Source organism: Pyxicephalus adspersus, chromosome 4 (genome assembly GCF_032062135.1).
Source record: "Pyxicephalus adspersus chromosome 4, UCB_Pads_2.0, whole genome shotgun sequence".
NCBI classification, from domain to species: domain Eukaryota; kingdom Metazoa; phylum Chordata; class Amphibia; order Anura; family Pyxicephalidae; genus Pyxicephalus; species Pyxicephalus adspersus.
In genome coordinates this window covers 53225111-53239555 of record NC_092861.1, presented here as the reverse complement: position 1 = coordinate 53239555, position 14445 = coordinate 53225111, and the positions used below count along the sequence as shown (strand labels likewise).

At 38.3% G+C, this 14445-nt stretch overlaps 1 protein-coding gene across 1 annotated transcript; it reads left to right on the top strand.

The window, feature by feature from the left end:
• Positions 1 to 5180: 5180 nt before the first annotated feature.
• Positions 5181 to 14067, top strand: LOC140328515 (fetuin-B-like). Its single transcript, XM_072408176.1, has 7 exons — positions 5181 to 5434; positions 6725 to 6847; positions 7942 to 8029; positions 9439 to 9605; positions 10274 to 10402; positions 11293 to 11379; positions 13404 to 14067. The coding sequence occupies exons 1-7, from the start codon at positions 5231 to 5233 to the stop codon at positions 13971 to 13973; spliced, it is 1368 nt and encodes a 455-aa protein (XP_072264277.1). The 5' UTR covers positions 5181 to 5230; the 3' UTR covers positions 13974 to 14067.
• Positions 14068 to 14445: the final 378 nt, after the last annotated feature.

The following is a 14445-nucleotide window of genomic DNA, read 5'->3' as shown; positions in this document are numbered from 1 at the left end:
AGAAGACTCTTTGCTACAGTAACATTTCTGTGCTACTGTAAAATAAATTCAGATATTTTACTATTTGATACTTGCTCCTATTTACCAAAGAAGACCGTTTGGTACAGTGAAATTTCTGTGCTACTTTAAAATAAATACAGATATTTCAGTGTTTGATATCTGTTCCTATTTCCCAAGGAAGACCGTATGGTACAGTTAAGTTTCTGACGATGAACTACACCCAGCTCCAGATGCCAGTTACCAATGCGGTCCACGCTCTGTCTCAGGGCCCAACGCCTCCTGTTGGTGCTGCCGCCGCCTGTCAGTCCTTCATTCACAAAAATTGTTTTAGACGCTTCTGGATGGCATTGACGATGCAGTACACCCAGCTCTCCATGACACTTACCAATGCAGTCTCCCTAGTGATAGCTGACCAGAGGCCACACACTGCTACTGCTCTCGCTGACCCACGCTCCGTCTCTGGTCTTCCATCCTTTTGCCTAATGTCACTGCGCTACTTCTCCACAACTTTATGGGTGGCATTCCTAACAGATGTCATTCAGGTCATGATGCCAGCTAGCAATGCGGTGTCCTGCTGTTTTGACAGCAGAGACTGCTGCTAGTGTGTTGAGTTCACACGTAGCACCACCCTTTTTCAATGTCCTGTTCCCACTGACCTACACATACCAAGCATATTTGGTGGTTCTAACATGTATAGGGGCTTTGCTATTAATGTTTAAAGTCGGTCGATTGAAATCAGTTCGCCGAAATTTTGCGGACCCATCAGAAGTTCAAGGAAATTTTTGCGAGACTGTCAGAGGCCTTCTTGCTCATCCCTAGATTTTATTCCATGACATTCCATAATTATTCCAATTTATTTTATTATTTTGTGTTAAAACACACCTCAATACACCTAATCAATGTAACTTCATCCCTAATGTGCCAGGATATTTACACCATTCTCTAAAATGGCCATACGATTATCCATCTTTGCCCCTTTGACCATCAACACATTTGGTGTCATCAAATGTCATATGCTGCTAAGCCTTATCCAATGGGTATTTTCTGTAACTGCTACTAATCTTATATTTGGTATGTAATTCTCTTTCTACAAAATATGCCATACCCGAGAGGGTGCTGAGAAGTTCCTGGCTATGCCCAGAAAGAAGAGAGCCAGAGTTATAAAATAACACATTTATTCAACATATTCCCCCCTGAGACTGATGCACTTAGTAAAGTGTAGTTGTAGCTTTTCCAGACCGTTTAAATAAAAGTCCTTTGGTTGGGCTCTCAGCAGCATCTTTGAAGTCAGAAATGTCCTCAAAACGTTGCCCCTTCAGGTGTTTCTTCAAATTCGGGAACAGATAATAGTCCGAAGGGACCAGGTCAGGTGAGTAGTGGGAATGGTGGACCAATTGGAAACCCAGGGTGTTCAATTTGGCAGCCACAAAGTTGGACCTGTGCGCAGGTACATTGTCCTGCAAAAAAAAGAACCCTTTAGTTAACTTTCCACAGCGTTTCGTCTTGATTGCCTCCTTCTGCTGGTCCAGGAGGTTAGCATAACACTGTCAGGTGATACTAGACCCCTGAGGTAGGTAGACCACCAACAGAATACTGCGTTTGTCCCAGAAAATGGACGCCATGACTTTTTGGACGATTTCTGGGTTCGGAACTTCTTCGGCCGCGGGGACCCGCTGTGGCGCAATTCCTTTGACTGTTCCTTGGTTTCAGGATCATAGATGTGGAGCCACGTTTCATCCTCAGTCACTAACCTAGCCAAAAAGTCCTGTGCAGCTTCAAAATGGGCCAAAACGGCTTTGGATGCGTCAGCTCGTTTCTTCTTCTGATCACTGTTCAAACTTTTCTGCACCCACTTCCCTGAAAGCTAGGATAGGGGTGATAACAAACCCAACACGCTCCCGTGGGATGTCAAGTATCTAGGCTATCTTTTTTGCGGATATTCACCGGTCCTCAATAATCAGCTCATGGACAGCATCGCAGGTTGCCGGGTCAGTTGAGGTTGGGGGGGCACCCACTGCGGGGCTCATCTTCAACGATGAAATGCCCATTCTTGAAACGAGATATCCAGGTTTTGACAGTGCTGTAGGAAGGACACTTCTCCCCCGGTGATTGTGACATCTCAGTGTGAATGTCCTTTGCGGATGTTCCCTGGAGAAACAAAAACTTCATAATGGCCCGTAACTCCAACGACATGAAACTTGCTTGTGCCCCTGCCATCACAGCTTCTCACTTAAAGAATAAACAGTTTTAAAAATTGCAAAGACCTGATATTTGCACAGTTACATACTAAGATATTAGGCTGTCATATGCCCCCACACTCATTTTTCTATTTCATCTGGAAGGGGGCAAAGCCAGGAACTTCTCGGCACCCCCTCGTACAGTAAGTGTTGCCTACATTTCCTAAAAATTCAGTAATACTTTTCAAATCACAAATGATCTGTTCATGCTTTTGTTTTTGGACCCTTTAGATTACAGGCTCAGTTATGTGTCCTGCATCATCCTGACTGAGTTATATTTGTAACAGCTTTCTAACATCAATAAATATGAAGCTGTTTTATTTATAATAAATAAACCATATAAAATTTTATGATTATTCAGAGTTACTCCTGAAGTCTTGATGGATGAAATATATTGAGTTGAAAAGGATGTACTTACACACCGAATGGATAATGCTTCTGGCCTAGTGGATGTATAAGAACTATGTGAGTGTATTTTTTGTTTTTAAATAAATTAAATTTTCCTTTAAATGTAATGAAAAGTTGGAGATTTTACACAATGATGTTCTCTGGTGTAATAGGACAAAGTAGTAATTTATGGAGGTGTGCTGTAATGATGAAAAGGACTTGACTTGTGCACATTGTTGCCAACTTTTATCTTTGGGGTCGTTTTCTAGTGAGTCATTTTTGGAATTATAAAGTGGTGGAGGAACATTAGAGCAATGTATTGAAGAGGAAGCACCAATGAAGTACTAGACAAATTTTAAAGCAACCTGTTTATTGCATTTTTTGTGGACTTTCTGCCACTTCTGTTTACAAATATGACATAAGGTGAAGAGTGTTTTTTTGTATTATAAACACATTTTTAGTTGAAGCTTTTTTTCTACAAAATTATATATTCTGTTGCTTAACACTCCTTTTGTAAAGTTCTGTACATAGTGGATTTGTGATCTCATGGTTAAAGTGTCCCAGACCTTGATGCAGGTCAGTGAGGGGAGCCCCCAAAGAACTACCCACCATCTAATCAGAAGCATGATGAGATTTTCAGGGCTGCTTCTGAGGGCCATACAGATTACTGAGCCACATTTGGATGATTTTCACTTTTTGTGATTTCAACTTGTACTTTAATAGTGTGTGATTTTGTGATGTCCAGTAGTTTGGCAGGTGCTTCATTTACAATTCATATGTGATGGCAGCACCGCAATTGGTCCACTCCAAAGTTAAATCTCTCGAGGAAGAAACAATGAGCTATCAATTTAAATGCCCTGACATTTCCTGTACTCATTGCCATTGGGATTTTGTAGTGTGATTTTAAATCCAGCCCCCCGTGGGTAATGATATTTAATTTTATTGACCATTATTATTTCATTTTGTTCTCAATAAATTACAAAAAACATTTTCAACCTGTACATATTGGGCATAGAGATCTGATAAGTAATTTCAGTGTTTTCTTAATTTGTGTATGTAATAATAATATTACTATTCGTATTATTATTATTATTATTAATAAACAGGATTTATGAAGCGCCAACATATTACGCAGCGCTGTACATTAAATAGGGGTTGCAAATGACAGAGGAATACAGACAGTGACACAGGAGGAGAGGACCATGCTCAGAAGAGCTTACAATCTAGGAGGTGGGGGAATTTACACACAATAGGAGGGGAGATATGTAGTGGTGGTTGTGATGGTTTCAAAAGACAAAAGAAGACGGGTAGGAAAGTTTGAAAAAATAGGTTTTAAAGCTCTTTTAAATGAGCAGAAGCAAGCCGAATAGGATGAGGACGACCATTCCAAAGAGTTGGAGCAGCTGTAGAAAAGTCTTGGAGCCGTGCATGTGATGAGGTTATGAGTGAGGAAGTCAGTTGTAGGTCATCATAGGAGCGGAGGGAGCAGCTGGGGGAGTATTTTTTTACCAGGTCAGAAAGGTAAGTGGGACAAAAACTGTGGAGGGATTTGAAGGCAAAGCATAGGAGCTTGAATTTTAAACTAAGGTGAAATGGAAGCTAATGAAGAGAACTGCAAAGAGATGCAGCAGAAGAGGAGCAGTGGGAATCAGAAGCAATGTGCACCCTAACACACACCAAATTGTTCACCACAATATATAAAGCCTCCTATCCCCTTATGTACACATCATCATGCACCACATTACAATAATCCTTTCTTTAACACACACAGCACCTAACAAATAAATACACATTACCATGCATCCCAATACAGACCATAGCGTTCAATACATATTGCATCCTGCTTTCTAGGACACTACAGCGTCCACCCTAGTAATGATAGTGTCATGCACCTGAATACCAACAACAAAATACTAGATACTTACATTTACTACTTTATTATTTTGCATACTATCATGTATATTCATATATACTGATACATTAATTTGTCACTTGGACATTGTCAGGCTATGTATTATGAGCCTCAGCAAGAAAGGCCAGATGCCTACAGATTACCTATAGGAGTTTAGGCAGGGTAGTAATTTTGGCTAATTTTGTTTAAAACTTGGTGCCTAAGAATTGTTTGTTTCTACTTAGAAAATGGTTCATGAAAGACACAGTTACATTTTCTATATGAGAAGATGATCATGGACATTGTTTCTTTCAGAATGATCACTTCAATAATGTATCCCTCCAATTTCAAAATTTATCCTGCAGAATTTTAGCTTTAGGCATTTTTTAAAATGATCTGACAATGCTGACACAATAAAAAGTGTTATATTGCTTTATTCCCTTGTTAACCATTGCTTAAGGTAAATTGTGGAAACATATTTAATCAAGTAGGTTTGTTATAGATAATTAAACAGACATCAGGACATCAACCTGATCTTTACAAGGTCAGTATTTGGCAATTCAGACAAGCCTATAATCATTAACCACTTATTTGTAGTTCTTCATTGATAAGGTCAAGGGAAAAAGCAGGAGTCCACAATTAAAGGCTATATAACAGCATCCTGTGAAATAAAATAGTTGATCAGTTCAGGTATATTCTGTAGCGGCCCCTCACAATGGAGAGTGTCTGTGCTTTAGCACTGTGTTTGTTATTTTCATTGTGTTCTGCCACAAGTCCTCCAAAGCTTCCCGTCTTAACCCCTTTAAACTGCAATGAAACAAAACACCAAATTGAACTAGCAGCCGACTTGATCAATGAAGACCGTGAGGAAGGATTCATCATAAGGCCTGTCCGCACTAATTCCATTTTTGAACAGCGGGTAAGTGACCTATTTGTTGTATAAAAACACCATGGTGAGGAAGTTCTGATTTATTGTGTCTGTTTAACTACATCATTTATTTGATGTAAAGATTAAATTAGTATAACAAGGCCCACACTGCTAAAGACATATGGGTAGTAGATGTTTTATGCTTTCAGATACTTCTTCTCTAAGTATATGTAGCTATGTGAACTTTAAACAATTGTTTCCAACAATTTTCCCCAAAACTACTCTGCCATGCATGTTTGTTCTTTTCCTAAGGACTGTGAAGACCTCTATTGGTCATCAGCTCACTAAGTTTAGAAATTGTAGGCCCAAGAATCGCTTCTTCTTCAGACTAAGTATAGTGATATAGTGAAATTGTTTGTTTGCATTTTTTTATGTTACTATTGCTATTTTTAAGAGACGCTTGCCATCACAATGGCCATGTGTAGAGAACAACTTTTTTTTTCTGTCAGCCATTTTCTCCTAACTGCTACTACTGCAAATATTTCCCAATTGGCTGGCTTGGCTACTTTGCCTATTAATCACTGAGGTTCCTATCACCAGTTCGTACATCTTGTATTGATGTACAAGCCAGTTGGAGGTACCACACCAATGGATGGGCAATGGAAAGTTGATTCATCTGACTGGGAACGAATAGAAGCAGCTGGACAGATGTGACACAAGTTTCTGTCTGTAAATGACCATCACACAAGCTCCCTCAACGATCTGTGCCGATGTCTACTACAGAGGCATATTCCACAGGAAAAATACCCTTTGCAAAAACTCATTTAGCCTATTATCACCATATTGTATGTGGACAGGGAAAGGCTGTAAAAAGATAGCTGGACATCAGCAACATTAAGATAAAACAAAGAATGAAAAAGGTATCCTTGATGCTTTTAATCTTCCATCGCCACCATTTTTCCTTGGTAATACTGCAAATACCACACTTCTATACTTATGTGGCTATACTTACCCACTGTCCATGGAGGTAGTCATCGATGGCACCAAGGCTAGATTTCAAACATTCTTCAGTCTTCTTTTTTTTATTCTTGATTACATGGTTGAGGTGGTGGTTTTAGCAGTTTACAGGTTGAAGATACCATGGTTTGTACTTTCAGGTCAGCACACAGGGAGTTATCCTTAAAATATCCTGCAATGTCCTGCTGTAAAAGTGTGGTTAAGAGTTGTCTGTATTATTGCACGGGTGTGAGTCTTCAAATATAGCATTATGATAAAAATTTATTGCACCATTGGTATTGTTTTGGTTGTTATTCATTTTATTTTCCTTTTGCCTAAATTCAGGTAGAGAAAGTGGCTGGGGCCTCCCTTTATTATGTAGATTTTGATGTCAAGGAGACAAAGTGCTCTGTTTTGAGTAAGAAAAAATGGAAAAACTGTGATGAAGAAGTACCATTTCATGAAGAGGTAATATTATGAAAAGACTCGTGTTATTACATCTGGCTTTAAAACTATTACAAACTATGGACCAAAATACAGATCAAAGTGTATTTATCTAGCCAATTCAATATTGTAATTTTAGTTTTTAGTGGATATAGGTTGGGGGTAGGAAGATGACACCACCATTTACCAAATTGTATGCGGTGCCACCTTGCTGTGGTTTGTGGCTGAGTTATATAGATATTAACATTGAACAGTAGTCTTTTGATAGGCAGGAAATCCTATGTATAGGTAGTTCAGTTGTGAATTCAGCTTTTTTTTTTCCTGGTATTCAGTTTAAAGGGACCCTGACAAAAAAAATTTAAGTTACCTGTCTTGCTACCATGCTGCTGTGGGTTTCCTGGTATTTCAGGCCAATCAGATGTCTGTGCCTTCCAAAAGTCCCCCCTTCCCCCCATGGTTCTGTAATAATGTGGGAATCAGCATACGGGACAAAGGTACACAGTAGGGAATTAGGTATCTGCCTCTCCCAATAGTGTTTGAACACTTTTAGATAGGAACAGGGAGATGAAAAGCAGAGTGTGACCAGGAGAAGTAAGTGTTAGAAAGTGATCCTGTCACCTAGACATGAAAATATATAAACAAGTTGTAGAAAGGAAGCTGTTTGTGTATACATACCAACAAAAAGAAAACTGCATATACTTACATCTCTGGCAGTCTCTTTTTTGGAAAGTTGGAAGTCACTACTTGCAGACCTCTTTGAGTATTTGCACAATTCTGGTTGTGTAAATAACTTGCTTCCACCAATAATGGGCATATGAGTCGCTGGAGGGAACCACAAGCAGAAGCAAAAACAGGTTTTTGACCCAACTGACCAGTTAATTACTTGCAGACGACAGTGAGCAGTGGTGGCATTTCACAAATGACAGACACAAAGCTGAACATATATCTTCTTTTTCAGATGTGTTTTACATAGGAAGTGACCTGTGCAGGTCAATAATAGTCGCTCCTTTATTCTTATTTTATTGTTAAGGGTGGGTTCCTTTAAATGATGAAAAATGTTATCAACTCATAGCTCTTGTCATTTGATAAATGATAAGCAATTATTTCTTATATTGTAGGTAGGTGGCGTATGCAAGGCTATTATATACATAGCCAGGCCATGGAGAATATTGAAATTACTGACTTTCAACTGCACATTGGGTACAGGTAAGAGTAAATGCAGACAAAGGACATTATTAAAATATTACTATTTATTTAGTATTTTACACTAATAATTATTACTATTACACATGTGCAATGGTTCTCATCCAATATTCGGCTCAGGGCTGATATCGGATGAGAATCTGGCGTGTGTACAGTGCTCGTTTTCTGTCGTCTGAACCACCGTCCTTGGATGACTAAAGAAGGAACCATCTTAATAAAAAGTGAGGGGGAGAGAGCACAGCGGGGTGCCTCTCTGTCATTCACCCCTGCCCTCTCCATAGAGCAGAACGGTGTTGTATGTACAGCACTCGTTCATGCATCATTCAGCCATTTGTCATTGGAAAGTATCGTGAAAGATCCTTTCCAACGACTGTTGTTGCACGTGTATATGTAGCCTAAGGCCCTGTTCCTGGAACCCATGAGTTCTCCTTATCTCTTGTTTAGAGACAACTAAAACAATATAGATTGGCCCTTATCCTCTGTTTTAGTGACAATGGTTACCAGTATAAACAGTTTTGCCTGGAGATACACTTGATAAACTATGATAACCCTATTTGATAACACTTTGATTACAAATGTTATGAGAAAGAAAACACCCCCTCCACTATTCCTAATCAATCATGTATTCAAATGTTAAATAGAATAGATTTGTTTTAATCTCCACTGAATAACGCCTAAGTCAACACTTTGATGTCAATATCTTGAAAATTTGGGTCTAGATCTTAAACCCAACACTCACAAACACTATGCTATATCAGTTCTCCAATGTTTGTGTGGGTTTCTTCTGGTTATCCCCTTTATTTTTGGCTCAGAAAATCTTCCAGTGGCTACCTAGTAACTGTCTGGCTTGTACTCTTTTGTCATAAGAGTTTCCAGGGACAAAAAATGAGTGAAGTGAGTGGCATAAAGTATCATCTCTTGTGACCAATGCACAAATATGTCCTAAGACTTTATCGGTTCCACATAACCCAACAAACTTTATATATAAACCTTAAAGTATATAAAACTGAAATCTCTGATTGTCCCTTTCAACTACTGAGCTGCAACTAATACTAGATCAATAATAATCATAATAATAATAAATAAATGGGATGTAATGTCCTCTCTATGTAATCTATCTTCTCTATCCATTATGGGTACACTAAAAGTACCCATAACATAGGATCTCCCCAAAGTGAAGCATTTTTATGTTCTTGAGATATTAAGGAGTTAAATAATTTTTGGTTGATGGATGTGTTAAGTGCAATTTCTTGGTTGATGGATGTCTGCCCCCAATATACTTTATGCAAGTACCTTTATAAAACCATGCAAAAGTATGAACTTAAAAAAAAAAAAAAGGTGGAGGATTTCTTTACTGGTTGTACAGGTTGATATAATATACCATTGATTGATATGATATACCATTATATCAGTTCCTTCTAGTGACATTGCCTTACGTTGCCCGGACTGTCCAGTAGCCATAAGGACTATAACACCAACAATTACAGAAAAGGCTAAACACTTGGTGGAAAAGTTCAATCAAGACAGCAACCAGACCAATCATTTTAAAGTGGATAACATAGAAAGAGTGAGCTCACAGGTAAGTGAAAATTACTGAGCTTTGGAATAAGGGCATAGTAATGTATTTGTTACATACATGGTATGATCCTAGATGAGTAGACTGGGCTGAAGGTTTGCATGTGTAAAGACACTTATGGCGTGGCCATGATTCAAAATTAAGGAGCCATTGGTTCCCCTCAGTATGAAATGCAAACAACTCATAAATTGTGGCCCACCGACATATCAGAGCAGTGAGCCAAAAGAACTGTACCTGTATGTCAGACAATCTTGTAGTTGTTGAAATGTTATAGGTCAGGACAATCATCAAGCAGTTTGTTAACTGCTCATCACAGGAGGATCAAAGAAACCGAAGCTCAAAGAGGACACACAGGGTCACTAGAGATACTTAGGATTACTTAGGGTACACTTTGTCTCTGGGAATACACAGGGTCATAGAAAGTACACAGTACCGTTTAAAATATATGGAGTCACAAGATGTTTATGCAGTCACATAAGGCGATTGGAGATATACTGTGTCACTAGGGCACACCAGCAAAGGCTCACCAGTAGAATAGAGACAAGTTGCTTGAATGCCCAGCCACACGCTGCTATGCCAAATGTTCACACCAATCAGGAAAGCTGCCCCCTATTTGGATGAGGCAGCAGCACTCCAGAGGATTAATAGACTGGTTTTGTTTTTTTTTACAGTGGGTGTTTGGTACAAATTACTTCTTTCATTTTACCACGAAAGAAACTGATTGTGTGAAAACACAGAAAGCTGAAAAGGGAAAAGCTTTTAACCTTGACAACTGCAATTCTCTTAAGGATCACGAAGCTGTGAGTAATATTTTCTCAATACAATTGTTTGTTTGTGACTGTGTGACTCACAGGAGCACATTTTTAAAGCAGTAATCGTGAAATAGTGGATCTGAGCAGGTGAACATTTCTACTGAATGCCACATTTACTTCTTCATAATATTTAAAAAAATCTGATAGTAAGTTAAAAACAAGATTGCTTAAAATTTAGATATAATAAAACAAGGTGGCTTAAAAAGAAAGTAATAGGGTAGATCCTTAGGACAAAACGTACACAACGGTTTCGCTTTATGAATGTGTCATTGTGCACTATCACACAAATCACTTTGGGTTTCAGAGGCTGCCAAAGACAAACAAGGCACAAAAATATTCATATATTTTAGCAAGTAAATAATTCCATTTACTATGACAAAATCTTTGCTCACAATGAAAAAACTCAATAGTTCTGATTTATCAAAGTTTTCCAAGACTGAAAAGGATAAACTATCATGGGAGAATCTGCATGATCAAGCAAACCTGGAACTGAATTGGTCCAGGATTAAAAACAGTTGCCAACTAATAGCAAATGATTTTAAGACATTCATTTCAGTTTTGCTGCATCATCCAGGTTTACCCATGTTAATCTATCCCACTGTCTTAAAGAGCTTCAATAAACCAGGCCCTATGTGTTCTGTAAGCGTCTTAGAATAAGGTCCAACCTATCCAAGATAGGACCAACCTACTTTGGACACCAGCTGGGACAAAGCTTCTAACTGTAACAGGTCCATGTAAGTGGGTTCCTTGATGTTTTTGTTTAATGACTGACACAATATACAAAATATATAGTATAGATTCACAATGATTCATTTTATAGTATAATAATTGATTCTGTGCTGTTCTCAACAGAAGAATTAACAGAGTTTGTCTTGCAGCATGTTGGCTTCTGCCTTGGCAGTTCATTTACTACACCTGAAAAAACAGAAGACTATACTGTCTCCTGTGAAATCTATGACCCAGTGGTAAGTATAAATAATTTTATTCATAATACTATAATATATAATATATAATTATAATATATAATAACAATTTGTTTTATATTGTTAATATATCCAAAATAATGTGAACACAAGTATAAATGAATACATAAGCACACATAGTTTGAAAATATAGAAGATTAGGACATAAGCATTTAGTTCAATGAATCACATATGATTGATAAAGCTCCAGTGATAAAGAAAATACTTACATTTCTAACTATTTGAAACATGTATGAGCACATCTTTTTTAGAACATTATCTAAAAAGGTAAATTTAAAATGTATTCATCCCTAGTTCTGAACATATTACTGCAGTTGTCATGTAAAGCTTAACTTAAAAATAAATAAATAAATAAAAAAAAGTCCCCCTAGTAAGGGTTTAAAATTAAAAATGAGCTTGGACTGCAATATTCATCTTCCATCTGGAGCTCTAACCTGTATGAATACCTTTCTGCCACATCATGTCATGAGTCTTCCTGATCAAAGAGATCATGCATGTGCAGGATGGCCATGGCCCTGCCCCTGAATGGTCTTAGCTGGTGCCCTTCACTCCCATTGAAATGATGTAGATTGGCACTGAAGTCAACCTATCAGTACCGATTTCTTCATTAAGAAAAGTTGAGAAGAGGCTAAGTGAAAGAGGACCCAGTGCAACACATAACTAGCCTAAAACAATCAAAGTACAAATACAAAGTATACAATATAATCTAGTTTTGCATACTTGCAGTGGAAGAGAGTCCTAGTGAAAGGAAATCTTCAGTTTCTTGATTGCATTAGACTACAGTCTATTACCTAGCTGAGAACATAAAATTCAAAGACCAAATCTACTCTTTTTCTCATTTTTATTTTAGGGAATAGATGGGAAACTGAGTAATCTATTTATAATTTTTCTTGTTTTTTTTTTGCTTTGCCCTCCAAATTTACCTTTTGAATGTTCTTAAACCAGATTCAAACCAGATTTGCTGTAGAGGCATTTTTCCTCTTTTAGACCACAAAATCACCCAAGCATTTAAACATTTATTGACATTTTTAAGTTTTTATTGCCTAAAGCCTATGTCTGGCACCTTCCTGGATAGTAAATAGGGCAGCAAGCATGTGTGCCCTCTCTTCTATTCATAAAAGGTCCTCTGGAATCCGGTTTGCCAAAAAAGGAAAGGCAAAAAGCATATATACTCCTTCCCTTTTGAAAAACAGACCCCTGCCTTTCCCCAACAGTGGAAAGGGCAAATCAGTGGGGGAGAGGGCTTCAATCCCACAATGAAACCCCTGGGTTGTGAGGGTCTGCAAGAGGGAAGCCTTTTTAGAATCTGGAAATCCTCTCTAATAAAGAGGCCCCCAGATTTCTGCCCCCTCATCCTGAAAAATAAGCACAGGGATACATTGTACAAAGGTTTAAATTAGGACAGATCATTCCAACTTCAAAAGCTCTCCTATCATCCAGCACTGCTGCTCACTTTACAATGACAAGATCTCCATCTGCCAGGACGAATATCTTGTCATTAATTCAGCAAGGTGCAACTGAGAAAAGCTGCACTCTTGCGTGGTTAGTTGAATTTCAATTAATTAATGGAGTTACTAGTTACCATTGCACAATTTACCCTAAGTTATTGTAAGTATGACATTTTTCAAGCTTTTTTCTCTTTGTAGCGGGAGCCATATTGTAAGTGTGTTTTCAGTTAGCTTGCTGACTCAGAAGAGCAATAAACTATTATGTAGCACTACAATGCAAACAAGTGGTTTATCCACATGTACAAGAAAATAATGTCTTGATAGGAAAATGTACATCAAGCTCATCTCTTGTGTATATCTCCTAAAAAAGGCATTAAAAATACAAAAAATCCTTTTAACTTTCGGAATGTGTAAAAGGTATTTACATTTGTAAAATGAAGAAAATAAAACTTTAGCACTCTGCAGTTAGTAAGAAGAGTATTTGATCCAAATTGTTTTTGTACATTTCACATTTAGTTCAGTCAATCAGAAGGTACATTTTTTTTCTTTTCATTCAAGGATGATGATCATCATCACTCTCATCACCATAAACATGGCTCTTGTGACCACGGAAAGGAAGGTGCCAAAGTAGAGAAATCTAAAGATAATGTTGAAGCAGGGGCAGGCAAAACAGGAGCAGATGAGGCAGCAGCAGGAGAAAAACAGGTTTTGCCTGTAAAATGCGAACTTGGTAAAGGCAAACATTGTGGACAACATAAAGGTCTAAGACATCACTGCCATCCTGGTCGCCACCACCACCACCACCATCATCCTGGTCACCACCATCATCATCACCACCACCATGACCACCAAAACCATTCACATCCACATGATCCAGCTCACCATCATCATGACCATCACAACCATACCAACGCTGAACATGGATCTTCATCAGAAGAAACAACTGATAAGCAACCTTTTAAGAGAGTCAAGGGCTCAGTTCAAGTTTTCTATCTTGATGAAGAAACACCAAGTCCACCAGTTCCAACCATCTTTCGACTGCCTAAACCAGGGAAGGATGTACCTGAGACAGCTGATTTCCCACATGAACCATCACCTCTGACAACATGTCCTAGCTCATCATGGTGAGACTTACTGCCAGAAGCTAAAAGCTTGTCCTTTTGACAAAACTGAAATAACAGAGAATATGCTTTGGAAAACAAATAATAAACATGATTTTGGATCTTGGTGTTTGTTGCAATTTTTAACACTTTTTCAGTATATATTAGTTTTTTAGTTTTCATAGAATGTCCTAACCCAAGTTCTGACAGGCAGTTGATAACCCAACAATCAAATTAATCGATCCTGTCCTTCAAAACACTTTAAACTGCTTTGCAACTGCTTGCTCTGTTGCTTTCAGGTGGAAAGCATCCCCATTCAAGTATATGAAAGCTGTTGAGTAAATAATGCCCTAAAGCTATGTACACACTTCCAATGGTTCTCGCCCGATAATTGGCCCAGTGATGATATCAGACGAGAATCTAAAGGGTGTACAGCGCGCGTCGTTCATCATCTGAACGACCATCCTGGCGGATCAAGGGACAACGAACGATCATAGTAC